The sequence below is a fragment of the Dermatophagoides farinae genome, chromosome 8 (genome assembly GCF_024713945.1).
Source record: "Dermatophagoides farinae isolate YC_2012a chromosome 8, ASM2471394v1, whole genome shotgun sequence".
Classification (NCBI taxonomy): Eukaryota; Metazoa; Arthropoda; class Arachnida; order Sarcoptiformes; family Pyroglyphidae; genus Dermatophagoides; species Dermatophagoides farinae.
In genome coordinates this window covers 612,446-636,796 of record NC_134684.1, presented here as the reverse complement: position 1 = coordinate 636,796, position 24,351 = coordinate 612,446, and the positions used below count along the sequence as shown (strand labels likewise).

Genomic DNA, 24,351 nt, shown 5'->3' with positions numbered 1-24,351 from the left:
AAATAAAGAACTGATCATGTAGAATCCATAATTCTCCACATTTGAAAAGAGTTTTCATTCATTTAATTATAATAAATAAGGTGAAATTGCCTATTGTCCTAATTTATATTTTGATATTTCTGAACCATGTGCTGCCATCTATTGATATAAATAATAACTACGTTCAGAGGTAGCGAAAGTGGCGGTTCCAAGCGGATTTTATGTGAACTAATTTTTTCGAAAATTTGATCAAAAAATGAAAAAAATTAGTTCAATTAAAATCCGCTTGGAACCGCCACTTTCGCTACCTCGGAACGTAGTTATTATTTATATCAATAGATGGCAGCACATGGTTCAGAAATATTAAAATATGCATTCATACAACACAAATAATTCAATAAATTTTTTCATGTTTTTTATATTCAACCGTTTATACTCGCAACAAAAATGATAAAACACTATGAAAATTTATTACATTAATAAATGATGATAATTGTATTTTATAAAAAATTGCCATCAAATTTATTTTTCATTTTTTACGTTGAAAAATGGCCTTTTCTGGACCAATAGCTTCTTCAGGGCGGATGGTCTCAAAAACATCATCATATTGATCAAGATCAGCATACGTTTCATGATTAGCCGGCTTGATCAATTGACGTTGTTGTTTCGCTTGTAATCGTTGGACGTATTTTTTTGCAGCAGCTTGCTTGATTAAAATTCGATGTTTATTAGGCGACACATAATGTGGATTCGAGTACAAGATACGGCCCATAAAGGATCCGTCGAATATTTTGATAGGATTTAAACAGAATCGTGGGCCGATTTCGGCCAATGATCCTTTCTCATCACAAAGTTGATAGTTTCGGAACCAAATACGATGATCAAGAATAGTGAATGTGAATACGTGGTCGAAAAATGGCTGACTTTTTGGATGAGATTTTGGTGTACCAAAAATTTGCACAAATAATTCACGCAGCAAAGCCCAATGTGGATCGGATTCGAATTTAGGATCAAACGATAAGAATGGTCGTGAAGCTTTCAGACAATTACCTGTCATTCGAAGTTCTTCCATTGTGTGCACATTTTCGACAAGAAATTTCGCCGTGGGGCCATTAGAAACGTTTGCCAACCACATGTATAAATCTTTACGTTTGCGATTTTCGAAAAATATACATTTGTTACAGTTTCGAATTTCACATATTTCATTCAAAACTAAATTCGGATCTTTTGTCTCCATTTTGGGCTCTGATTTTGAATGAGGCATTAACGCTTTTAGGTTGTTCATCAAATGTCGATCACGATAAGTAATACCACGTGATGCAATCACCAAAACACGTTGTTTGTTTATCCATTTTGGTATTCTATATTTTACACATGGAATTCAGATAAGAAAAATGACAATGAAAAAAAATCTAAAATATTCACTAAATACGTACTAATGATAATGGCAAATCATCGGATCGACGAACGGGTTCCAAAACTACAACGTTGTCGTCGTTGATAGATTCATTTTTTTCGGTTTTGAATTTTGGTTGTTTTTTCGCTTTATTTTTCATTATTCGACCACCAACTTTTTGGCCAATATTTTTGATTTCATTTTTTACATTCTTTTTATCTGGTGATGGAACAATTTTTCTTGCAGTTTTGGCCATGTTTCCTATGATTTGACATAAAAAAAACGCTATTAAAAATTAAATTCAATTCGAAAGTCACACAAACACACGTGTTTATCACTGTTTGCACATGAGGAGCGCCGGCTTTGTGGCAATAGTCGTTTTTAATTTCAAATTTTTTTCCATCTCTTTTGTTTGCAAATTTTGGATTTGGAAACTTCGATCTGGGTCCACTACCACTATTTTTCAACATTGACATAGCCAATAATAATAACATGATGATTAGAAATCAATGAAAAAAATGATGAGATGAAACAATTTTCATTTCCATTTTTATATGAAAATTTCAACTACGTCTATTGCTCGATTGAGGTTGCAATCTTTTTTTTTCCAAGAAACATTAATTGATTGAATGTTCAATGTTTTTTTTCATCGTTTTCATCAATTCATATTGTTTATTCAAGAGAAAAATGTTTTCTCATATAAACGGGTTAATCGAAATGAAATTCTATGCCAGACTTTATCCGATTCTCATTTTATTTTCATTGATTCATTCACAATGATGATGACTGACAGTTTGGATATTGACGACGATCGATTGCATTCCATATAATCATCAATTATCAATCAAATGTCAAATTATGTTGTTGATTTCATCCAATTTTTGATCACGAAAAAATCACATGTCTAGTGGATTCATTTATATTCATTTCCGATCATCTGGTCATGATATCAGCCATTCATCTCGTGTATCAATTTGTTTAAAATTCTATAATTAGAATCAATTACGTTATTACATTCTACGACGTTGTTGTTTTATATGTATTCTATATAAAGAAAAATAAATTTTGTTTGCAAACTATTTTTAGAATTTCTAAACATTAATTTTTTTTCTAAAAAAAAACTTACGGATGTTACAAACGATTTTTTCACAATTCGATATCCTTCTCTAATAATATAACAAAACTTTTGTAAACGAACAATCTGTCAATTATTTTTTTCAATATTGAAATTGTGTTCATATTTTATGATTCTTGATTTTACTATTCGACATTTTTTTCGATATCAGGAAAAATTTGTCGCAATTAATCTTTTGTTGAAGTTTATGATGAGTGTTTTTTATTGGATAATGTTCATGAGAATCGATCAATCGATAGTTTTATATTATTGTATTAAAATCATTCAATAGTCATACATACATGTCATAAAAATGTTGTTGTTCACAAATAGTTACGCGATCGTAAATGGATAATGAAAAAAAAACGACGACGACGACAACAAATGGTTATAAATTCTGATCATGATCATCATCATCAGTTATATTGAGAATCGATATTGAGTTGACAGTCGCCATTTTTTTTTGTTGTGCTATCACATCATTCGTTGAATAGCAACGAAATTATTTGGTCCATCATAATATATATTGAACATATATTCTCATACTTGATTCTTACAGTTATGTTTTTGCAACAATTTTTTTCGCGAAATATTTCGCCACCAATAACTGATGCAGATGATAATGATAATAATGATGACCGTAGTTCATCATTACATTCGCAAGATAATCCAATTAGCAGCAATAATAATCATCATCATCATTCAAAACAATTTCTCATAATCAATCGATTAAATTCATATTGTTTACTATCGGAAGAACGACGTTTACAACGAAAAATTAATCAAAAAATTGAACATGAACTGCGAAAAGAAAAACGAATGGCACGTAGAAATTTAAAATTACTACTTCTAGGTACTGGTGAATCTGGTAGGTCTGATTTGATCTGATTGAATGATTTGATGAGGATTATTAGATTTTTTGGCGATTTTTTTTACAGGTAAAAGTACCTTTATTCGACAGATGCGTATTATTCATGAACATGGTTATGAAACCGTCGCTGAAAGAATGGAATATGTGTCAAAAATTCATCAAAATTTACTGACCACAATACTTACTATTAATCATGCAATGCAATTATTGAATATCGGCTATGAAGATCCAGAAATTGATAATGATTTGAAAAAATCTTTGGCATCAACGTACAATTATAATTATGTAGAAACATGGCGTCAATGGTTGAATAATGCAAATAGAAATTTTACTACAAAGGATGATGATGATGATGATCATGATGATCAAACGATACATCGATTACAAAGTCTTCGATCATATCAATTAATCATACAAATGGTACAAAATCGTTTGCCATCCAATCTATACAGTTTATTCGATCGATTCTGGAACGATCTTGGCGTTCGTCAATGTGTACAGAAACGTAATGAATACGATTTGCTTGATTCATCCACCTATTATATGGAACGTTTGAATGAAATTCTTGATGATTCGTATGTTCCATCCGTACAGGATATACTTCATGTTCGTATATCTACCAATGGAATAAATGAATATAATTTTGAAATCGATTCAGTCAATTTTATGCTAGTCGATGTTGGTGGACAACGTACTGAACGCCGTAAATGGATTCATTGTTTCGAATCTGTTACGACAATCATCTATATAGTGGCATTAAGTGAATTTGATCAAATATTCTGCGAACCAATTGTAGCAGCTGGTTTCGGTGGTGATTGGTCACATCGATATTCGAATGATAATCATCAGGATGGTATTAATAATTGGCAGAAACCAGTAAATAAATTGGCTGAAAGTAAAGCATTATTTAAAACAATCATAACATCACGATGGTTTCGCGATACATCGATTGTTTTGTTTTTAAATAAATTCGATTTATTTGAAGAGAAAATGCTGAATGGACCTAATCGATTGGAAGATTTTTTTCCAGATTATAAACATTTTAAACAAACAAAATTGTCGAACAACGTTGTCGAAATGGCAGTCGATTTTATATTGCAAATGTTTTTCAAACAAAACCCGGAACAATTTCGTCGCCACGTTGTCTATACACATTTTACATGTGCAACCGATACTGATAATATTAAAATTGTATTTCAAGCAGTCAAAGATACCATTATGGAACAATTATTGTCGAAAGAGATACAAATTTTTTGAAACAAACGGAAAAAAATGAAAATGTGAAACTCTACCAAAACACTAGATGGCATTCATAAGGGTGGAAAGATTTATAAATTCTGAAAAAAATAACCACTTCAAATCAACAACAACGATGATGAAAAAAAATGTTTAATATTTATAATAATAAACGATTGTAAGCAAAACAAGCACACATGAACACAAAAAAAAACAAGACAAGAATTTAAAATCTACACAAACAAACAACAGAAAAGAAGAAGATAGAACAAAAAAGTGACCACATTATTTTCAATTTGTTTTTTTTTCATTTTTTGACATAACAGATTCTAATTCATATAATGATTGTTGAGTATTTTTTTTTTGTTTTGTTTCTTGATAAGTAAAAAAAAGAAGAAGAAGAATAGGTGTGAAAAATCAATTTAAATGTGTTATATGATTATTGTTATCTAAATCTAGAGCAGAAAACATTTGTTGTTGTTGTTGTTGATTATTGTTGTTGTTGTTTACTGTTGATGATGAATCTGCTATTTGAATTGCATTAGTAGTAGTAGTAGTAGTAGTAGCAGTATTATCATTATTCATTATCATTTCAATTATCGGTGTATCCAATGATTGTCCAATCATCATCATTGTATTATTATTACATTCATTTACATTTTGAAGTAGATTTAATTTCAATTTATTATTACGATTTGCTGATGTTGTGGATAATTCATCATTATTGCTGTGTGCTAATATCGCACTACTATTATTATTACCATTGATCATGGCGTTGTTGTTGTTAGTTATATCATTGAAACTATCACTAAGATTAAGTGATAAACCTGATGATGTATCCATCATTAACGAAAGCATTGTATTTGAATTGAAATCTAAATCAGGTATCAATTCCGATGAATCAATATCAAGTGAATCAAATCTTTCCATTACTTCATTTGGAATTTCTTGCTGTTGTTGTTGCTGAAGATGTTGATGTGTGGTTACTGGTGATGAAGAAGAATGATGATTAGGTGATGATTTCTGTTGATGATGGAATTGTGATGGAGATTGTCCCGATGTACCACCACCATTGTTGACCAAAGCTGCTGCTGCTGCGGCCAATGCATAGGCCATCGAAGACGATGATGATTGCTGAGTAGATTGTGGATGATGATGATGATGATGTAAAAGTTGATGATGTTGATTAGTTATCGGTGTTGCTTCATACGAATTGGAAGGTGATGATGAGGTATTATATGCTGTTGGTAATATTACATGATTGGAACTTTGATGATCTTGATATTGATATTGTGATGGTGGTCTTGATGATGGACTCATCGATGAATCCGACTAAAATTTAATCAAATAAAATTGATTAGATTTGTTAGTAAAATTAACGATTGATTGATAAAAACATTACCATAACATATTGAGGTGATGATGAATGATGATGAATAAATTGAAATTGTTGTTGTTCAGCAGCTGTTGATGAAGTTGCAGAGTACGATGACGATGATTGCATAGCGGCAGGTCCCGGTGACATTTCTCTTTTAATCGCAATTCCAGTTGATGGCGGAACAGCGTTAGAAGATGTGGTTGGAATTGTGGTTAACAATTTCGATGATGGTTGATGTTGTGGTGATGATTTCTGTTGTGGTTGTTGTTGTTGCCTGGAAGCTAGCTGAATATATTCCTGCAGTAGATCATAATTTTCTTCTTTTAATCTTTTATGCCGCTTTCTAACCAATCCATCTGGATCAAGTTCTCTTGGTGTAATTTGAAACGAACGTGGCAGCGATAAACAACCATCGGATGGACGCCGCAATTGTATATTAATCGTGACTGGTTGCGAAATGTTTTCATCAAAATATTTCGGCGTACGTAATGAAATGGCAACCTGTTTATGGACATCGTTGGCAAGAAATTCTCCATATGCTTCCCAAATGATTCCTTGTTGATTATTGCCTTCCTGTACGAATCTTACTTGAATATCATCTTTGGCTACACGATCACATAACAGAATAATTTCTTTACCACCAGTACACGGAGCTGAATAATGTGATAATTTAACGATAATTAATTCAGCCATTGCTTCTGTAAAATGTGTGTGAACAAAAGAAGAAATTAATAAAAAAAATTTTTTAAATTCAAATATAAAAACTTTAATTTGTTTACTTTTATCATAGATTGCATCCGAAACTACTGGTGGAAGTTGTACGGTAAACTTTCCTTTTTCAGGTCCTTCGACAAACACCTGAAAACAAAGTCTTAAACAATTGAGATCGATAGATGAAGCTTGTGTACGATGAGCAAAACCAGCTAAATGTGTGTGGGTGTGTGTGAAAATCATTAATGAAATGAATTGTCAACTGTAAATTGGATTATTATTGAAAAACTTACTGCGAAATGGATCCACTTTGATCATTTCTCTCAGTTTTAAACTTTCTTCAATTTTATTACGTTTCACACATTGAATACCCAACGATGTAAATGTACAGGTCATTTCGGCATTATTATCGATGACCAAAGTGCATACACCTTTTTTACAGCCTTCTTTTCCAACTAGATTATGTGGATGTGGTCGATATGGTGGTTCTTTTGTTACACAGGATACAACCACAACGGCTTTACCATGATAATTACACACTTGTATTGTCGGGAATGTTTTATTTTCCGGTGTTGCATTCACACCGGGTATTGAACCAGCCGAACGGCCTTCACATTCATAACGAAATCGAATAGCACATTTAGCTGGTTGTTCAATGATTCGAACGAATGGTTTCAATGATGATGATGATCCATTCGTCGATGTTGTTGAAGTTGTTTTTGTTGTTGTTGCCATTTTTTCGTTTGTTTTTTTTAGATGATTCGATTATGTCAGGATATTCAGATGAAACAGAAAACCATAAAACTCACATTCACACACATACACAATTTATTATTCACGTACACAAACACACAGTATTGAATGATTGTCAAAAACAAAATTCATCAACCATCAAAAATTGTATGGACATGAATGAATAAAAATTTGGTGAAAACAAAAAAAAAGCAGCAGCAACCATCAACCATCAACAACAACAACAACAACAACAGGATGATGGCAAATGATAATTAATGTTGTGTTGTATGTCGCTGTTGTTTAATGAAAAGACAAAAAAGCAGCTATGATAAAGCAGTCGTTGTCGTCGTTGTCGTTTGAATATAGCAAACTTGATGATGATTTTAGGTACACACAAAATGTTTTGATATTGTTGTGTCCATCGTAATAATAATCGAACATTTGTAAATAAATCTTGTCATATGATGATGATGATTAGTTCTATTGTTGTTGAATTAAGTTTATTATGCATGAATTTATGTAGTAGTAGTAGTAGTTGTAATTGTAAGGATAGGGGTAGATGCAATTCTTCTTGGAATTGGATTTATATTCAGAATTCGTATATCGATCTGCTTTTTGTTTATTGATTGATTCTATTGATGAATTTTTTTTTATAATCAAATTAACAAACAAACAAACAAACAAACGAACGAAAAAATGATGGTTGATGATTAAAATTTTATGAAAATAAAAAAAGAATGATGATGATAATCTTAGCAAATTGTAGCAGTAATTGATGGTGGTGGTGGTGGTGGTGGTGGTTGTGACGATTGTGCTTGATGACGATTAAAAGCAATCAATTACAATTATAAACACATATACACACACACTGAATAAAATAAAAGCCACCCAAATCATCAATATATTGGATGATGATGCTTCAAATTGATGAAGAAGAAATAAAGTCCAAAGAGTGGTTATAATGATGATAATGATGATGATGAAAAGAAAAGAAAGACGATGATGATGATGAGGCCACGACGACAAATTGTTGTCATTCGTGAACCAAGTCAAGATGTTGTTGTTATGATTGTTGTATATTGCACCAAGTTACATACATCCCAAAATTTTTTTCTTTTTTAATTCGTTGTGTCCACTTATTATATCGGATGATATCGTCGCATCGAAATACAATTCATACATTCATTTGTTCATTCAAGAATAATATATATGATGAAAAAAGCGCGCGCGCACATCATTCCATTTCATCTTGAGTGGCTACCATTTGTCCATCAGAAAAGATGTGTGTAAAAGCAAATTCTTATAATAAAAATGCTGGTTTCGAAAGTGGAAAAAAAGGGGATAAAATATACTTTCATATTAAACATCAAACATCATCAAACACGAAAAAACAAAATTCAACAATTATATTGTGTTTTTGCTCACAATATTTAGATCGAAAAATGGAAAAAGGAAAAAAAACTGATTGATCGATAGATGAATGAATGAGTGAGTGAGTGAGCATGATGAAGAACTTGTTTTTTTTTCATTCAGATTCGATTCGATTCGATTTGTTGCAATGTTTAATAATTTAAAAAAGGCGGAGAGGTATTAGATGATGGACAATGGATGTGTTCGTCAATAGTTTCGTGGTCGTGGTTGTCGTAATACTTATTTTATAAATCGAATAAGAATCATCTAGAAGTTTGGGATTGGGATTGGGATTGGATTGTATCGTAATGTTAAGAACAAAAAATCCAAACATAAACGCGCACACAGAGACAGAGACACGAAAACATCAACTACGAAGATAATAGAGAGAAAGAGAGAACTTAACAAAATCTTGACTTTCTACTTTTTTTTTTGTTTTTCTACATTCGATGAAAATTAAAGTGATGATGATGATGATGAATAAATGTTCGAGCATAACAGCATCATCATATGTGTGTGTGTGTTGTATTTACCTCGATTATCTCATCACAAAGCAGCATATTATGCACAGCAAAAACTACTACACATCGATAGTTTTTTTGGTTGGTCGGTTGGCTTATTGGTTAGATTTGGATGACAGCAACTTGGCTTTTGAATGGTATGAGTAAGAGAGAGAGAAAGAGAGAGACGATACAAAAAGATAACCAAATAAAAAAAAAATCAACTTGAAGTTTTAATACACGGTTTTAGGCAACGTTTTCAAGAAATGGAATTCAAATTGTTCATCACATTGAGAAAATTCGAATGAATGTGAAGAAAACCACTCATTTTTTTTCGTTTCTTTCTGATTTCAATCTCAAGGATTTATTGAATGTTTTGGTTTTTTTTCTGGGGGTGAGAAGGGAATCGATTGATTTACATTTAATAACATGATAATAATAATTTATATATGACGAAATTATCAATTGGGATTTTTTTTCCTCACTTTTAACAACAATTTTTTTCTTGAAACAAATGTCTGAGTAATCGTGGATCGTGTGAAAATTTGTTTGTTAATGTGGTGGTGGTGGAAACATTCATTTCTCCTATATAAGGAAATTTACTGGATTTTTCTGTTGTTGTTGTTGGAACAACTTTGGAACTCTATTCGCGAAATTGTTGGCTCTTTTTTCATGTCTCTCTCTATCTCTCTTCATTGGACGCAAAAAAAAAAATCATCTCGACATTTATAATAGTGCAACAACGAGCAATCAAAATCATCATTCGAATAGATAGAATTATGTACACACACACATATGGATAATATAACGATCATAATACTAAAATGGTCATGTTTATAGAAAATATCAAAGTTGAATGATACAAGACAACAACAACAACAAAAAAACATTACCATTTCGTCATTTTGTCAATTTATTGGATCGAATGATATACACAGTGTACAATGTTTTATTCTATAGTAGTATACATTGTATAACGGAAGTATATAGCAGCAACAGTGACAAAAAAAAAATTTGAAAATTAAATGCAAATTTTTCAAAAACATTACATTACATTAACCAAAAGAAAAATCTACTTTTTTATTATTATTATTATGGCAAATGTCTGTATGATAGTAGTGTGTAATGTGGAATATGAATAAAAAAAAATCAAAAGTTAAATATTAATAAGAAAACCAAAAAAAAAAAATTTTTAAGATTTAAATATTTGCAAGAAATGAATAAATGATTGCTGCTGCTGCATCATTGATCGTTGTCATTGTTATTATTTTGATCATTATTAATTAATTGTTTGTTGTTCATCATTACCATCATCATTATGACTATTGTTGACGTTATTGTTATAAATTGCAGCAAACAAATCTACTGGAAGATTATCATTTTTAGCAGCAATTATTGCTTCATTGGCAGCTTTATGATTATTTACATTGGACATTATCTGTTCATGCCAAAATCGATCACGTTCAATGAATATTCGTTCAAGCATTTTACGCAATAATGGATGATTTATGTTTTCATCGGCAATTTCGAAAAATCTATCAAAACGTACAATTCGTTTTTCATGATTATGATATTCATATTGTTCATATTGAAATGCTTGCAAACAAATATCAAAACGATCAAATTCTTTCACCAATAATGCTTCAGCCGATTGATGAGCATCGTATTCACGGTAAAGGTCAAGTAAATGTTTTGATTGTTTGGAAGGCAATAAAGAAGCTGTTGTGAAGATATAAAAATTTTAAAAAATTATGAATAGACCACTTTGAATAGATTTATTTACCTAGTTTTTCCATGACTTCTAATTCGTTACGATGTTTTTCATCAGCATCAATACCATCCATAGGTGTTATATCACCAACAATACATTCGGCCATATCGTGTACTAATGATAATTTCATCACTTTATTAGCATCTAATTTAGTAGTTTTTGAACCCGTCGAGTCACCATCATTATTATCATCATCATGGAAATCAAATAAAAATTTCATTATAGCCATTCGATACATATGACCAGCGATAGATTCAGGATTCCGTATACGACGATTATTCAAAATCCATCCACGACGAGGTAACGTTTTCAAACGTCCTGTTAAGCATAGAAATCGAACCATTCGATCCGCTGTATCATCATCAGCGTCAGAGACATTATGGCATCCATTATTGGCAGAATTTGACGATTGTTGTGCAGATGTAAATTCGTCAACAATTTCTTCAAATTTAAAATTTATTTTATCATCAATTTTTGTCGGAGCCTTTTGAGACATTTTCTTTCTAATTTTAAGATTATTCACTTGGTAAAATTTCAACAACAAATTGAACAGTATCAATCAATCTAATTTGAATGGAAGAAAATCGAAAATAGTTTAGTTTCCTTTATTAATCATAAATTTCTACATTCTATATTGAAAAATAACTACCTTGAAAGTCAAATGGTTTTAAAGAAAAAAATGACCTTGATAACGAAAAAAGAAAATGATTTTTTGATGAAAATCAATGTATGATATGATATTGAAATCAATTTAAATGAACACAAAATGATGTTAAACAGAACAACATGAATCATAGAAATAGTATATAAATGAGTGGGGTTTGGATATATGAATATCAAATATAAAAAAATGTGTGTGGCTTTAATTTCTTATAACACATATTTCGACACAAACAACAAAGCTAAGGTAGATATAGAAAAATTTGAAAATTTTTTTTTTTCACTTTCAATCTATTAAAAAGAAAATCATCAATCGATTGAATATTGATCACAGACAATTTCAATTTGCCGTAAACAATAACGAATTTCAGAATTATCTTTAAACAATTTAGTATATTGTTGTTGTAAACGTTTTAAATATAAATCAGCCATTTGTGAATTAAATTTCGATGCAATCAAATTACCAAACGCGTTCATCATGATAATGATGACTGAATGATAATCAGCTTCTAATGGCTGATATGTTTTTGATTCAATTAATTCATCATCATGTTCTTGAATTTTTTCCATTATCATTTGTTTAAATTGATGATTCTGACGTTTTTTGTGATCGGCCAACAATACACTATAATTGAACCAAATTGATGCATAAGCCATTTGTACATTGATATTTACGACCAAATCTTTCCATCTGACAATATTTGATTGTATGTACGAAAAATTTCGATACATAAATTCAGCGCCATGTACAGATGCAAACATATTGGCTAAAACACGTAATGATGTTAATTGTGTGGAAAGATTTCCATCACCATTACAACGTAGGATTGAATTGAAAAATTCTGATCCTGGTCTGAATTCTTTGGATTCCATTTGATGAAGAAAATAAGTATTGAAATATTTGTTTGTCAACAGTACCCGTAATAGATCGTAGACAATGAATTTAATATCCTTAGGCCAATTGATTAATTTGCTGAATGCAATACATAATTCTTCACAAATTGTTTCAGGATTTTGTATTTCCGTACTGCTGATTTGAAGATATTCTGGCGATAAACGTAAATTGTCTTCGACGTTTGAATTGAATTCTTCAAATTTTTTACGAAATGCTTCCAAGTTTTTCATGGATGGCCATAATTTACATTCAAAAATGGGAAAATGATTGACATTTTCAATTTTTTTCGGCTTATAATTAGCATAATTAACTATACATTGTACCAATGATGTCAGTGCACCATAATCCAATTGATTTTGTTCAATAAATAATTGCGCCACGGTCCATGGATCTTGTTCACGATTGAATGGTAATTTATAATTTTTTTGATTCAATTTTACATTGAAAACTTCATCAAAAAATTCATCATTATATGGAACACGACCAGTACGATGATCAAATTCTTCTTGATTATAATCAGGCACATGACCAACAGGTTTCCATGATTGATTCCATTCATATACAAGAATCGTGTTATCCAACATTGATCGAATCAATCGACGTTCATTATCATTTCGTGGTGGTATAGTGACCAAAGAATTTTCTTCATACAATTTTAAATGTGCTACTGATGCAAATGGTATTTTTGTTTGTTTCACTAGCATTTCATCAAAAAGCATTTGACTTTGATCATCTGGTCGTCGATCAACGTGGTTGGTGAATATATACAAAATTCCATCACTACCAGCAGCATAGAAAACATTGGATGATGTGGATAACACTGACCATATTGTAACCGTAGGCAATTTCAGCGACTGCCATGGTGTTGTTTGTCGTTCATTCCAGATGATAATAGCATTATTTTCACCACAAGTAAGAAAATATTCTTTGGTCAATCGATTAATATTGAAAATAAAATGTTCATGACCAACATAAGTACGTTCACACATTCCACTATTCATATTCCAATATCGGACAGTTTGATCATTGGAAATCGAATAGAAGCCATCTTCATGCTTGCTTAGCAACAATCCACGAACACAATCTTCATGACCTTGAAAAGCTTGTTGTTGTTGTGCTGAACCACCGGGAACTATATTCAGATTCCACAATACAATCGAACGATCAGATGAAGCAGTGAGCAATAAATCTGAACGAATAAATTGTACATCCATCACCGATTCTTGGTGACCAACAATTTTTAACATTTTAATCAATTGATTTTGTGCGTCCAATTTGAATACAATGGTTGTGTGATCCCATGAACCACTTGCTATACGTGTCTGTGTTGAATCGGCTCGAATTATACAAACTGAAAAACAAAATTTCATCAGGAAAATTAGAATTTTTTCTAGCTAATCATACCATTATTTTGATGAAGAGTAATACATTGTGAAGCATTTTGTTCGAGGCCATGAAAAACATATTGATGACCATTTAGGCAGCCAAATATGAACAAAACTGTAGGCAAATCGGAACGATCAATAACACAAACGGTAGAAATCTGTGTAGGCAAAAAGAATGTATGATCGGCATGGAAATCGATGAAACCGCTGAAACAGGTGATTCAAAGTTTTTTTAAAGAAAAAATGACAAATCGAATCGTTATTGGCAAAAAAAAACTTACTCAGAATCCAATGAAAAAATTTTAGCTTCAGAATCACGTGAAACAGTCACTAATTTTCGGCTACCATCCACCGGATTCTGATACATTGTTATCGATCTGATATCATCATGATGAATTTTATTTAATTGATAAAAATGATATTTATCCATGATGACGACTAAATTGTTTTATTATATTTGTGAAAATAGATTATCAGACTAAACACAAACACACACACACACACATTTGACGCAATGAAAAAGCATTTTTTTTATTCGGCAAATTCAATCGGCTATTATGACCGAATAAATCGATTCGTGTCTAAATGGAATAAAAAATCTAAATGCATGAGAATTGATTTCATGTGGTGGATGTTGTTTGGATTTTCCATTCTTTCAAATTACCAATTATTATCAATCCCGAATTTATTACTATTACTATTTTTTGGGGATTTCCAATCATCGATCATCATGAATCGATTAATAAAATCATTTCATTTAAATCATCATAAGCAAATTATTCGCTTATTGAATCAACATTATTATCCATCAACAACAATGTTGCAACGATTTTCATCCATAACGGTGATAGATAATGGAAAATTTCCCTGCCAATTAATAAATAGATATAAATCATTGAATACTAATATATCACAAATACGTGGAATGAAATTGTGGAATGAAAAATTATTGCGTAAAATGTATTGGCGAAAACGTAGTTTCGATGCACAAAAAGAACGATTACGTGCCCGTTCTGAATGGCAAGATTGGGATTATGCATCCGAACTTTATGCATTTGCACATCGATTACAAGAACCTGAATTGAGCAATAATAATATTTTGGTACGTGCATTTACACATCGATCATATGTTAGTGAACAACGGGCCAAACAAGAGTCTTTAGGAGTACAAGATGTGCAAGAATATCTTGAAGATAATAGTGAACTTATTGATTTGGGTCGTCAATTTATGGAAAAATTCCTATCACAATATATTCGCTATCATCTTCAGCAAGCACCAGAAGAATGTATACAATCACTAGTCCAATATCTAATGTCAACATCAGTTTTGGATGACATTTCTAAATGGATAGGCTGTATTGGTAAGTTCAATGAATGATCATATTTTTTTCAAATCCAAATTTGTGTCATTAGATCTAGTGTTATGTTCGGAATTTCCACCAAACAAACAAACATTGGCCGATACAGTTTCAAGTATTGTTGGTGCATTGGTCGAAATTCGAGGTGAACAAAATGCCAAAAATTTTGTCATAGATTTCATTTGCACTTATTTGAATGGCCGTGATCCGTTGGAAATATGGCGTATTGATCAAATGGATTTGAATCTTGATATTTTTCTTCGTGATCATGTTCATGGCCATCAATCGGATTCGAATTGTGAACCACGAATATTACGACAAAGTGCCGTCGATACAATCGAATCCTGTTATGTGGTGGGAATTTATTCAAATCAAAAATTATTAGGCCAATCAGCTGGTGAATCATTGCCAATTGCAAAACGTATGGCTGAATTGGATGCTTTTCGGCGAATTTTCGGACTAACCACAGCCAACGTTCGATTTGAATTTGGACCACGTGCTTATGATCTAGCATATGATAAATATGAACGAGAAAATTTTCATTTATTTGAATCATCATCATCATTACCTAAACAAGAAGAGAAGCAATCACAAAGACAGACTTCTTCGTAATTGAAAAATTTTCGCCATTAGAAATCAATTATAAATTGTAAATACCGAATTCATTTTAATAATGAAATACAAAAAAAAAATGAAAAATGTATACCGAGTGTGAATGAGTTTTATAATATAATAAATTAGATTACAAAGAAAAAAATTTAAAAGGAAAGTGAATGGATTAAATTTTGTTTTGTTTGTTTGTTTTTTGTTTGAGATCCCTGAGTTTTTGCAATCATTTTTTTGACTTTCGTTTTGAATTACGTTTTTTACCATTTGTCATCAGCGGCGGTCGTTGTTTAGATTTTTTTAAACATTTTCTTGGCCGACCAATTCTTGTCACACGCTTCTTGCCATCTTCTTTATCGATTACGCCATTTTCTATGGTTAAATTTGTATTAGAATTCCCATTTTTTGTTGTTGTAGCTACAACATTTGAATTCAAAATGCAATCATGATGATGATGATGATCATTATGTGGACAATGCAAACCGTTATTATTATTGGTCATTGATTCAACATTTTCGTCATCATCAAGATTACCATTATCATCATGAATCAGGCAACCAGTTTTAATAAAACGTTGATACCATAAACGAATTTCTTGTCTACTAGGTGGACAACATTTTTTCATTCCATGGCCAAAACGTTTCTGAAATTTTTCCTGTACATCATCCGTTGATCGTGATATGTCGAACCAAAAACAACAAGCAACACGTTCTTGTACAGAAAAATAATGATGCTGCAGCTGATGATGATGATGATGATGGTCATCCATTAATCACCAATCTGGAGAAAAATGGTAGAAAAAAAGATTTAAAAGACTTGATTATGAACAATAAAAGTCAAAATCAATAACGCACATAAAGACAAACCAGCCCGAGAACAGGCGCTTCGCGCCTGTCCTGGTCTGGCCCTGCGGGGCTGATCCTTGACGGTCAATATAACTGGATACCCGCAGGTGTGGCGGCTGCGCCGCCCCCCTGCTTGGTATCCAGTCAAAGGTATCAATCCTTGACGGTCAATATAGCTGGATACCCGCAGGTACCCAGCCAAAGGTGTCAATTTTAACGCTTCGTGCCTGACGGTGGGTTTCTATGCACGGCGTGTTGCTTCCGGCCTTCGGTTTGGTACCGCAGGGTCAGCCATCACTTGTGCATTGCACCTGATACCGTTGAAAAAGTTGCGTACACCGAACAATATAAGATACTGTGGTCACCTCAATTTCATGAACAAAAATCTTCAGATTATTAGGATTTTTGCAGCGGCAAAAAGCCACATAAATCATTCCATGTTGCAATACTGGTGTAGGAAGGTACACACTTATTTTATCGAAAGATAAAAAGCCAATACGACAGGAAATCGTCCACGAACCAATTTAAATGGTAGCTTAAGATCTCGATCGTTTTGCTGCAAAATGAATCATAGCCTCCTTGTCAATATTCGAGCTTCAATGCTGCGTCTATTTACAAATAAACGCGTGCCATTGAGCAAACCACTTTGTGGTTCAATATTGCGACTGAACATGATAATCGATCCAATGTTTAATCCAAGTTTGTGTCTATAGATCCTATAGGATAACCTTGTGGGTTCATCGCATGAAGACACTCAACATTGAATCTTAAACCGTCAAGTGCTCATTTCACCGAGGTTAAATAACCGAAATAACTTACCAAACGATGAGTAGATCATAGATCACGGGAACAAAAATACAGAAAAAATCATTCAAATGAATGCAGTCTTCAGGCAAGATTTCATCATCAAATACACACTCACACAGGCACACAAAATGAAAATCACGTGTGACACATGTATTATCACAATAATCAATTCGAAAAATTCGAATTCGAACTCTTTTTATGTTCTATTGAATGACTGCACCATCTATTGGATGCAAAAGCTGCAGCAACGTGTGCTGAGCTAGAACAATGAAAAAAAGCTTTGTCAAAGCTACATACCACAGAATGCGTTTCTTTGGAAGCGACTTCTACTTCTGAGCTGGACGAACTGTTCAGCGGCATTCAAAAGTTTTCCCGCATGCTCAGACACACACACACACAACGCACACTGAGTAGCTCATACCAAATAGTTAGGTTTGTACTGAAAATAAGCAGGAATGGCCGGCTCAGCTTCGCCGCATCAAATGCCAAGTTAATACCCATTGCAAGTACACAGTGCAAGCACTTGGCGAGTGTAAAAATCGCAGTTACACACAAAACGCTTAGCCTCATAGACTTGTAGATAAAACACACACACACACACATAGACAGACGAGATAAAAGTCACGTTTACCAAAAAAATAAAAATCGACTTCTCAAGCGCCATCTAAATCGCATTTTGGAATGATCCATTTTTTTGATTCTTTTATTCTTTCTGGTCAAGTTCATTTCATTATTTCATACACCGCGGTTAAATGTGAACACACAACACATTGTGAGTCAATCACAATCAATCAATTTTTTATTAAATTATTACATCTGTATGATAAACATGGTAAAGATATACAATATAAATATGCACGAACAAAAAAAAACATTCATTTCAGTGACAAGTTTATTCATAAGTCGAATTTTGGGAATAAATGAAAAAAAAATGATTTAGATATCTTTAACTTTCATCAAGCTAGTTTCAAATTTAATCATCTTCATCATTGATCAATTCTTTTTTGTTGAATTTCGTCGTGGTTTTCCTCGACTTTTTGAAGATGATGACGATGATGTTGACAATGAACGTTTTCGTTTATGTTTGTCATTTTCATCTTTTTGTTGCCATTTTCTACTACGTTTTTTTGTTTCATTACTGTTTTCATTTTGGTCTACGGAATTCAACTCTGGAGCTGAATCATGGCTAGACGGTGATAATGATTCATCCGATTCATCTCTTGGAATATATATTTTTTTTGTGGGACTATTTGTATTTTGATTTTTAGGCCGTTTACTAGGACCAGGTACATTATTATCAAAGTCATCTTCTCCATCGGTTATTTTTTGTTTTTTAAAATTTCGATTCGGTTCTAGGAGATCCGTATATGCTTGAATTTTATTTTTTAAAATTTGTTCTCGAACTTCTTCATTAATAAAACGGAAGACTCGAATTAAACTTCGATGATAGATCACATGTGTTTGAGGTGAATTCATCACTTGGCCCAATTTAAAATTTTGGTTTGGGCGCTGTAAACCAACCTGGATACAATGTAATGCTACATGTGGAATAACGAATGAAAATGAATCAAGAAATTAATCAATAATCAATTATTATTAAAAATAAACAAAGAAAAACTTACCGGCGTGTTTGAAATTACGAAATACAGTAGCACATTGCATACAGACATTAATATAGAATGGACAAGGATCATTTGGAAATTCACTAGTTATCTCTTCTACTTCTCTTTCTAATGAATAATTTTCATCAAATTCTCTTGCTTGTTCAATATGTTTTGGTGTTACTTTTGTACGATCCAAATCTTCTATACATTTTGGATCAGAATATTTTGAAAAAACGATTGAATCAAAAATTTTTGAATGTGGTTTTTCATATACACTTTTTACATGTAAATATAATGCACGATAACAATTAGTATTGAATGGACAATAATCTGAACAATAAATTGTTTTCGCTGTATAATGTTCATTAAGATCTTGAATTGATGAAAAACATGATGAACATTTATAATTTTTCAGTAAATTCATCACTTCAAAAGGATTACAATGATCGTTTTCATCTTGTTGCATGATTGATTCATGATTATTAGCGATGTAGATTTTTGATGAATTAAAAAAGAAATTATTTTTTCGAGCCAAATATCGTATATAGAGCAATAAACAAAGGCTGTTATTATTGAGAAAATCGCAAAGGGGTTCATTAGTCGGTTTCTTATTCGATAATGATCGTCGATCTACTGCATCAATTATCAATGGTAGTTTTAAATCTGGTTGCGTTTTCAATTGATCAGCAAGTGAATAAAGCTGAACGGATTCTGGATCCTTTGAACAGGCTGAAATCGAATTACGTGTTCTTCGTCGATCCATTAAACTATGTGTTTTGTTGTTGTGTAATTTTGACGAATGACGTGAAGATGTCTTTTGAATGGGTAATGAAAAAAACACACGAGATTGATGTGATGGTAAATGATTCATCGGATATTCATCAGAAAAATCCATTTGTCGCCAAGGTTTTTTGGGCAATTTTTGAAGCTCATGATTGTGTTGATGATCATCGAGATCTACTTGGCTTAAGAAACAACATTGACAACGGTGACATGCAAATTTATCTGCCATATTCAAATGTTGAACAAGATGTATCATCAAATCATTGATAGAGAGCTTTAAATTTCTTTTTACTCGTTCAGGATCACGATTACTAGAATCACGGAAAGCGTTGAAATGTAAATCGGTAGGTTGTAAACAAAATGGACATAGAATCAAAAAATGACACTTTTCCACATGAGTAACAAACGATTTGCGTCCCATTGAACGGAATCCACATTGGGGACAACGATATGGAAATGAACAAAGATCATGGTTGAAAGCCATATGTTTAACATAGGCAAGTGAATCATTAAATTTCAATGAACAAATATTACATTGATAAAGATCAGTATCTTGTTTGGCAGCTGATTTATGATTACGAAGTTCTTCATTTGTATCGAATGATCGACAACAGTGACGACAAAAATCATTTTCATACATATTCAAAGCATGACAATAATGTGAAATAAGATGAGATGGAATTTGCGATAATGGCATTACGGTTTCGCAACTTTGGCAAAAAATGCTTGGAAAAACAGTACGACTAATATAAAAATCATCAAATTGATTCAATTTTTTATCAATTTGATTATCAGGACCATTATCAGGATCAAAATAGCCACTGAAAAACAGATCAATCGATACCAATTCTTTTAGTTGATTAATTGAATTCAATTGTTGTTGTTGTTGGGTACGTCGCAATTTAGATCGATGATCACGAAGATTCGAATGTTTACTGCGATTTGGTCGACTTTTACCACTATTCATTGTCGGACTAATCATCATTTGTTGTTGTGTATTTGAATTTGTTGTAGATGGACGGGATGAAACTTGTTGTGATGGCTTGTTATTGTTCATATTTGATGATAAATTTGAAACATGAACATTATGATGATTGTGAACTGAATTTGAGATCATATTATTAGTATTGCTGCTATTGCCATAATTTGGAACATCACGTAATGATGAATCTTGAATATTTTTTGCAATTAAAACAAATTGATCATCTGAATGATGATTTGAATTGAATGAAATTGTTGATGAAGCCATCATTTTTGACTCGTTGCCGGTGTTTGGTTGTTTGTGGCACACTACCATTGAAATTGAAATTATATGTTGTTATATATACGAAATCTAAAGCTACAGTAATAATAAGAAATTTAGAAAATGTTTTTGTTTGAATTGAAAATTGAATTTTTAGTTTTCGAACGAAAAAAAAAACTTACCATTTAGAAAAAAAACCGTTGATCAAAGTAAACGAAACAAATACATGAGTGAGAAGTTTTACACACACACAAACACATTGAACAACGGACAAAGATCATCATGCATATTGAATATTGCTATATAACGTTTCATATTATAAATTCGGTTACGTCATATATGAAGAGAATTCGAATGATTTTTTTTTTAAATTCAATGGAACCACCAATCGATTTACACAGCGGTTAATTTAAAAATATATTTGTCTAAATTCTCATGTAAAAATTATCATTTTATTTAAATTGGAATTCCTTAGATATTTAAATGACTGATTAATGACTTTTTTTTACATTTATTCATGGAAATCATTATCAGTATTACAAAATACATTCCCATGAATTCATTATCCAATTGCAATTGGTTGGTTTGGTTCATGTGATGATGATGATGATGATGATGATGATAATGATGATGATAATAATCGTGTGTCTGTGTGCTCAATCAAGTGAAAATTGTGAAAGAGTTATTATTGCAATGCAATATATATCGACATTGGAAACTTTGTTGTTGTTGCTGTTGCTGTTGGCGGTGGCGGCTGACTAAAATTGGTAAATTGGTAAAGTTTGGAGCCAATTTTTTTCCATCTTTTCTAAACGTTCGATTTTTTTCATATTGTAAACAAGAAAAAAAAACATGAACAAATTGTTTGTCGGACTTGTTTTTTTTTTTGTTTTGTTTACATAAATTCTAAAAGTTTTTAAAATGGATCAAATTTTTTTTTTTTTTTTTTTTTTGAAAAATTAAACAATCAACAAGTGTATCGCGCAATCGAATTTTTTTTCTTCTTGTTTCAGTGGTTGGTGGTGATGATGACTAATGATGGCATTCACGCCCACAATAATCAAAGTAATATAGCAGTATATATATGAGAATGGATTGGGTCCACAAATTCAAGCCACAAGAGAGAGGTTGAGAGAGAGAGAGAAAAAAAAAAAAAACCTCAACATTTGTAGTGGTAGTAGTTCATAAAACACGTAACAAAAGAATTGTTCAAAACCATGTAGTAGTAGCATTGATTAATATGCAACATTATAAGTTGTTGTGGTAGGTGATTTTTTTTTCTTCAGGGGGAGTGTAACCTAAATGCTGAAAAAAAAATTCTATTCCCGCCATACAATTGTGACTTGCTTTTCAGCTACGGGGTAATCACACACACACACAAGGGCCCCTAGTATTCGAATGTTTGTGTGTGTGTGTGTGTGTGGATATAACGAATATTCTCTGTTTCTAGCTCATCTCATATCATTGAATAAAACTTTCTCCTCCTTTGAATATCTTAGACAGGTAAATTTTTATATAAAAAACAAGTAAAATATTACCTGTATGAATCTCTACATCATTAAATTGGCATCTGGTTTTTTTTCTTTCGTTCGTTCGTTTGTTGTCGAAATGCCCGATGGCATTTTTTTTTTTGTATATGTTGTTTGTTAATGTGTTGATGAGATTGAACCAACGAGAGTTTTTTTTTGTGGCACCCACCTTCAAAAAAACAACAATGAATGAATAGATGGATGAGATTGTAATCATTGAATCGACAACAACAACGACGACGACCCTGTTGCTCACGGGATGTTGAGAATAATGATGATGATGATGATGATGTTGAAAACAAGAAAAACAACAACAAGCTATAGAGAAGAAGAAGAAGAAGAAGAGAGAAAAGGCCACCAACAGGATCGGTTTTGTTGTTGTTGTTGTTGTTACACTAGCAATGGTGGTCGTTGTTCTTTGTGAATGAAGATGCTATTTGCTTTTGGTAGACTTTAAACCATTCATGAATGATGATGACCAAAAAAAATTATGATGATGACGACGATGGATAATGGTCAGACAACATTCATCCAACCAAACACGATGGCAAGGTGAGCACACAATAAAAACAAAAAAAAATCGTAATCAACCAACCAGTGAAATAATAATAACATGATGATGATGATGAAAGAAAAAACACAAAGAAACGATATACTCACCAGGTTTGTTTCTTCATTTTCATCTTTTTCTTTCAGTTTAATAATTTAACACTCCTGCTGACAAAAATATTAATCAAATCAATTGTGAATGAATTGTCTCTCTCTCTCTCTCTCTCTCTCTCTCTCTCTCTCTCTCTCTCTCTCTCTCTCTCTCTCTGTGTGTGTGTCCATGAAATTTCATCATCATCATCATGGATCCTTTTTGGATCCAACATTTGTTTGTTTGTGTTTGTTAAATGTGCAATGCGTGTGTGTTTGTGTGCCTTTGATTCTTCCGTATGTCCATTTTGTTATAACCTCTGTGTGTAAAGTGTTGTTGTTGATGATTACCTTACTTGGAAATTCAAACTAGAATGAATTAAATTTTCATTTCAACATTATTTTGTCAATGTTAAAATTCAGCATTCAATCAAACAAAACCAACGAAACGACAACTATAACGAAATCCATACGGATGTTCAATAAATAAACGATCATCATTTCATCTTCAAAGTAAGTGGTAATTTTTTTTCGTTTTGTTTTGTTTTTTTTTCGTATCCACATCATTCACCATTATTATAGTCATATCAATCGAATGACTCATCATTCATGTTAATAGTTTGTTTTTCACAAAATTCGGCCATAATTTTTTTTTTCTAAAAATCCATTTTCACGCCTTATTTTTCACCATTTGTACCTGTTGCTACTGGTTGGATAAACTGGGCATTTTTTTTTATTCTCATTTGAATATTTCATTTTCATTTTGTGTCTACGAAATGTTTTTTTTTCTTTCTGTTTGCTTAGCTTACAAATAACATTCAAATTTACATGTCCTGTGTGCTTACAATGATAATGATGTGCAGACTAAATGAATGAATTTACGACATGTTATGTTA

The 24,351-nt window shown here is 31.9% G+C and overlaps 7 protein-coding genes across 9 annotated transcripts in view; 3 read left to right on the top strand and 4 right to left on the bottom strand.

Moving 5' to 3' along the window:
• Positions 1-430: 430 nt before the first annotated feature.
• Positions 431-3,881, bottom strand: LOC124495914 (ribosome biogenesis protein BRX1 homolog). The gene is given in 3 exon segments (XM_075733618.1): positions 431-1,340; positions 1,405-2,419; positions 2,502-3,881. Coding segments are annotated over 2 exon segments (1,059 nt in total). The 5' UTR covers positions 1,632-2,419; positions 2,502-3,881; the 3' UTR covers positions 431-508.
• LOC124495912 (guanine nucleotide-binding protein G(q) subunit alpha) lies at positions 2,500-4,988 on the top strand. The gene is made up of 2 exons (XM_047059355.2): positions 2,500-3,357; positions 3,428-4,988. The coding sequence occupies exons 1-2, from the start codon at positions 3,051-3,053 to the stop codon at positions 4,615-4,617; spliced, it is 1,497 nt and encodes a 498-aa protein (XP_046915311.1). The 5' UTR covers positions 2,500-3,050; the 3' UTR covers positions 4,618-4,988.
• On the bottom strand, positions 4,732-14,552 carry LOC124495771 (uncharacterized). Its single transcript, XM_075733616.1, has 7 exons — positions 14,323-14,552; positions 14,061-14,248; positions 12,783-14,007; positions 6,979-7,367; positions 6,754-6,897; positions 5,999-6,672; positions 4,732-5,928 (listed from the first exon to the last, which is right to left on the bottom strand). Exons 1-7 carry the CDS (start codon positions 14,469-14,471, stop codon positions 5,014-5,016), a joined length of 3,684 nt encoding a protein of 1,227 aa, XP_075589731.1. The 5' UTR covers positions 14,472-14,552; the 3' UTR covers positions 4,732-5,013.
• On the bottom strand, positions 10,386-12,814 carry LOC124495934 (5'-deoxynucleotidase HDDC2). Of its 2 annotated transcripts, XM_047059380.2 has the most exons (3): positions 11,751-12,814; positions 11,114-11,665; positions 10,386-11,049 (listed from the first exon to the last, which is right to left on the bottom strand). In XM_047059380.2, the coding sequence occupies exons 2-3, from the start codon at positions 11,595-11,597 to the stop codon at positions 10,610-10,612; spliced, it is 924 nt and encodes a 307-aa protein (XP_046915336.2). In that variant the 5' UTR covers positions 11,598-11,665; positions 11,751-12,814; the 3' UTR covers positions 10,386-10,609. The 2 variants fall into 2 exon arrangements, with proteins under 2 accessions (XP_046915336.2, XP_075589734.1); XM_075733619.1 differs by lacking the exon at positions 11,751-12,814 and having other exon boundaries at positions 11,114-11,741.
• A 56-nt stretch (positions 14,553-14,608) lies between the features above and the next one.
• mRpL44 (mitochondrial ribosomal protein L44) lies at positions 14,609-16,156 on the top strand. Its single transcript, XM_047059379.2, has 2 exons — positions 14,609-15,402; positions 15,455-16,156. The coding sequence occupies exons 1-2, from the start codon at positions 14,649-14,651 to the stop codon at positions 16,009-16,011; spliced, it is 1,311 nt and encodes a 436-aa protein (XP_046915335.1). The 5' UTR covers positions 14,609-14,648; the 3' UTR covers positions 16,012-16,156.
• Positions 16,157-18,438: 2,282 nt separating this feature from the next.
• Positions 18,439-23,589, bottom strand: LOC124495930 (uncharacterized). Its single transcript, XM_047059377.2, has 3 exons — positions 21,470-23,589; positions 19,280-21,383; positions 18,439-19,195 (listed from the first exon to the last, which is right to left on the bottom strand). The coding sequence occupies exons 2-3, from the start codon at positions 21,339-21,341 to the stop codon at positions 18,651-18,653; spliced, it is 2,607 nt and encodes an 868-aa protein (XP_046915333.2). The 5' UTR covers positions 21,342-21,383; positions 21,470-23,589; the 3' UTR covers positions 18,439-18,650.
• Positions 23,590-23,629: 40 nt separating this feature from the next.
• The window catches only part of LOC124495929 (uncharacterized), a 32,307-nt gene continuing 31,585 nt past the window's right edge, over positions 23,630-24,351 (top strand). For both annotated transcript variants that reach the window (XM_075733556.1, XM_075733554.1), the window contains exon 1: positions 23,630-23,968. The gene's annotated coding sequence lies outside the window, so the exon portion shown is untranslated. The remainder of the gene's footprint in view (positions 23,969-24,351) is intronic.

What these genes read in the sequence shown, in the direction of transcription:
- LOC124495912 (XM_047059355.2), top strand. Translation starts at nt 3,051, where the DNA reads ATGTTTTTGCAACAATTTTTTTCGCGAAATATTTCGCCACCAATAACT. An exon ending in TCTAGGTACTGGTGAATCTG is followed by an intron (nt 3,358 to 3,427) that starts GTAGGTCTGATT and finishes TTTTTTTTACAG; the next exon opens with GTAAAAGTACCTTTATTCGA.
- LOC124495934 (XM_047059380.2), bottom strand. Translation starts at nt 11,597, where the DNA reads ATGTCTCAAAAGGCTCCGACAAAAATTGATGATAAAATAAATTTTAAA. An exon ending in AGAAGTCATGGAAAAACTAG is followed by an intron (nt 11,050 to 11,113) that starts GTAAATAAATCT and finishes TCTTCACAACAG; the next exon opens with CTTCTTTATTGCCTTCCAAA.
- LOC124495771 (XM_075733616.1), bottom strand. Translation starts at nt 14,471, where the DNA reads ATGGATAAATATCATTTTTATCAATTAAATAAAATTCATCATGATGAT. An exon ending in CTTCAAATCAGCAGTACGGA is followed by an intron (nt 7,368 to 12,782) that starts AATACAAAATCC and finishes TGGATCATCATC; the next exon opens with ATCATTGAAACCATTCGTTC. An exon ending in CATCACCTCAATATGTTATG is followed by an intron (nt 5,929 to 5,998) that starts GTAATGTTTTTA and finishes ATTAAATTTTAG; the next exon opens with TCGGATTCATCGATGAGTCC.
- mRpL44 (XM_047059379.2), top strand. Translation starts at nt 14,649, where the DNA reads ATGAGAATTGATTTCATGTGGTGGATGTTGTTTGGATTTTCCATTCTT. An exon ending in TAAATGGATAGGCTGTATTG is followed by an intron (nt 15,403 to 15,454) that starts GTAAGTTCAATG and finishes TTGTGTCATTAG; the next exon opens with ATCTAGTGTTATGTTCGGAA.
- LOC124495930 (XM_047059377.2), bottom strand. Translation starts at nt 21,341, where the DNA reads ATGGTAGTGTGCCACAAACAACCAAACACCGGCAACGAGTCAAAAATG. An exon ending in TCGTAATTTCAAACACGCCG is followed by an intron (nt 19,196 to 19,279) that starts GTAAGTTTTTCT and finishes TTCCACATGTAG; the next exon opens with CATTACATTGTATCCAGGTT.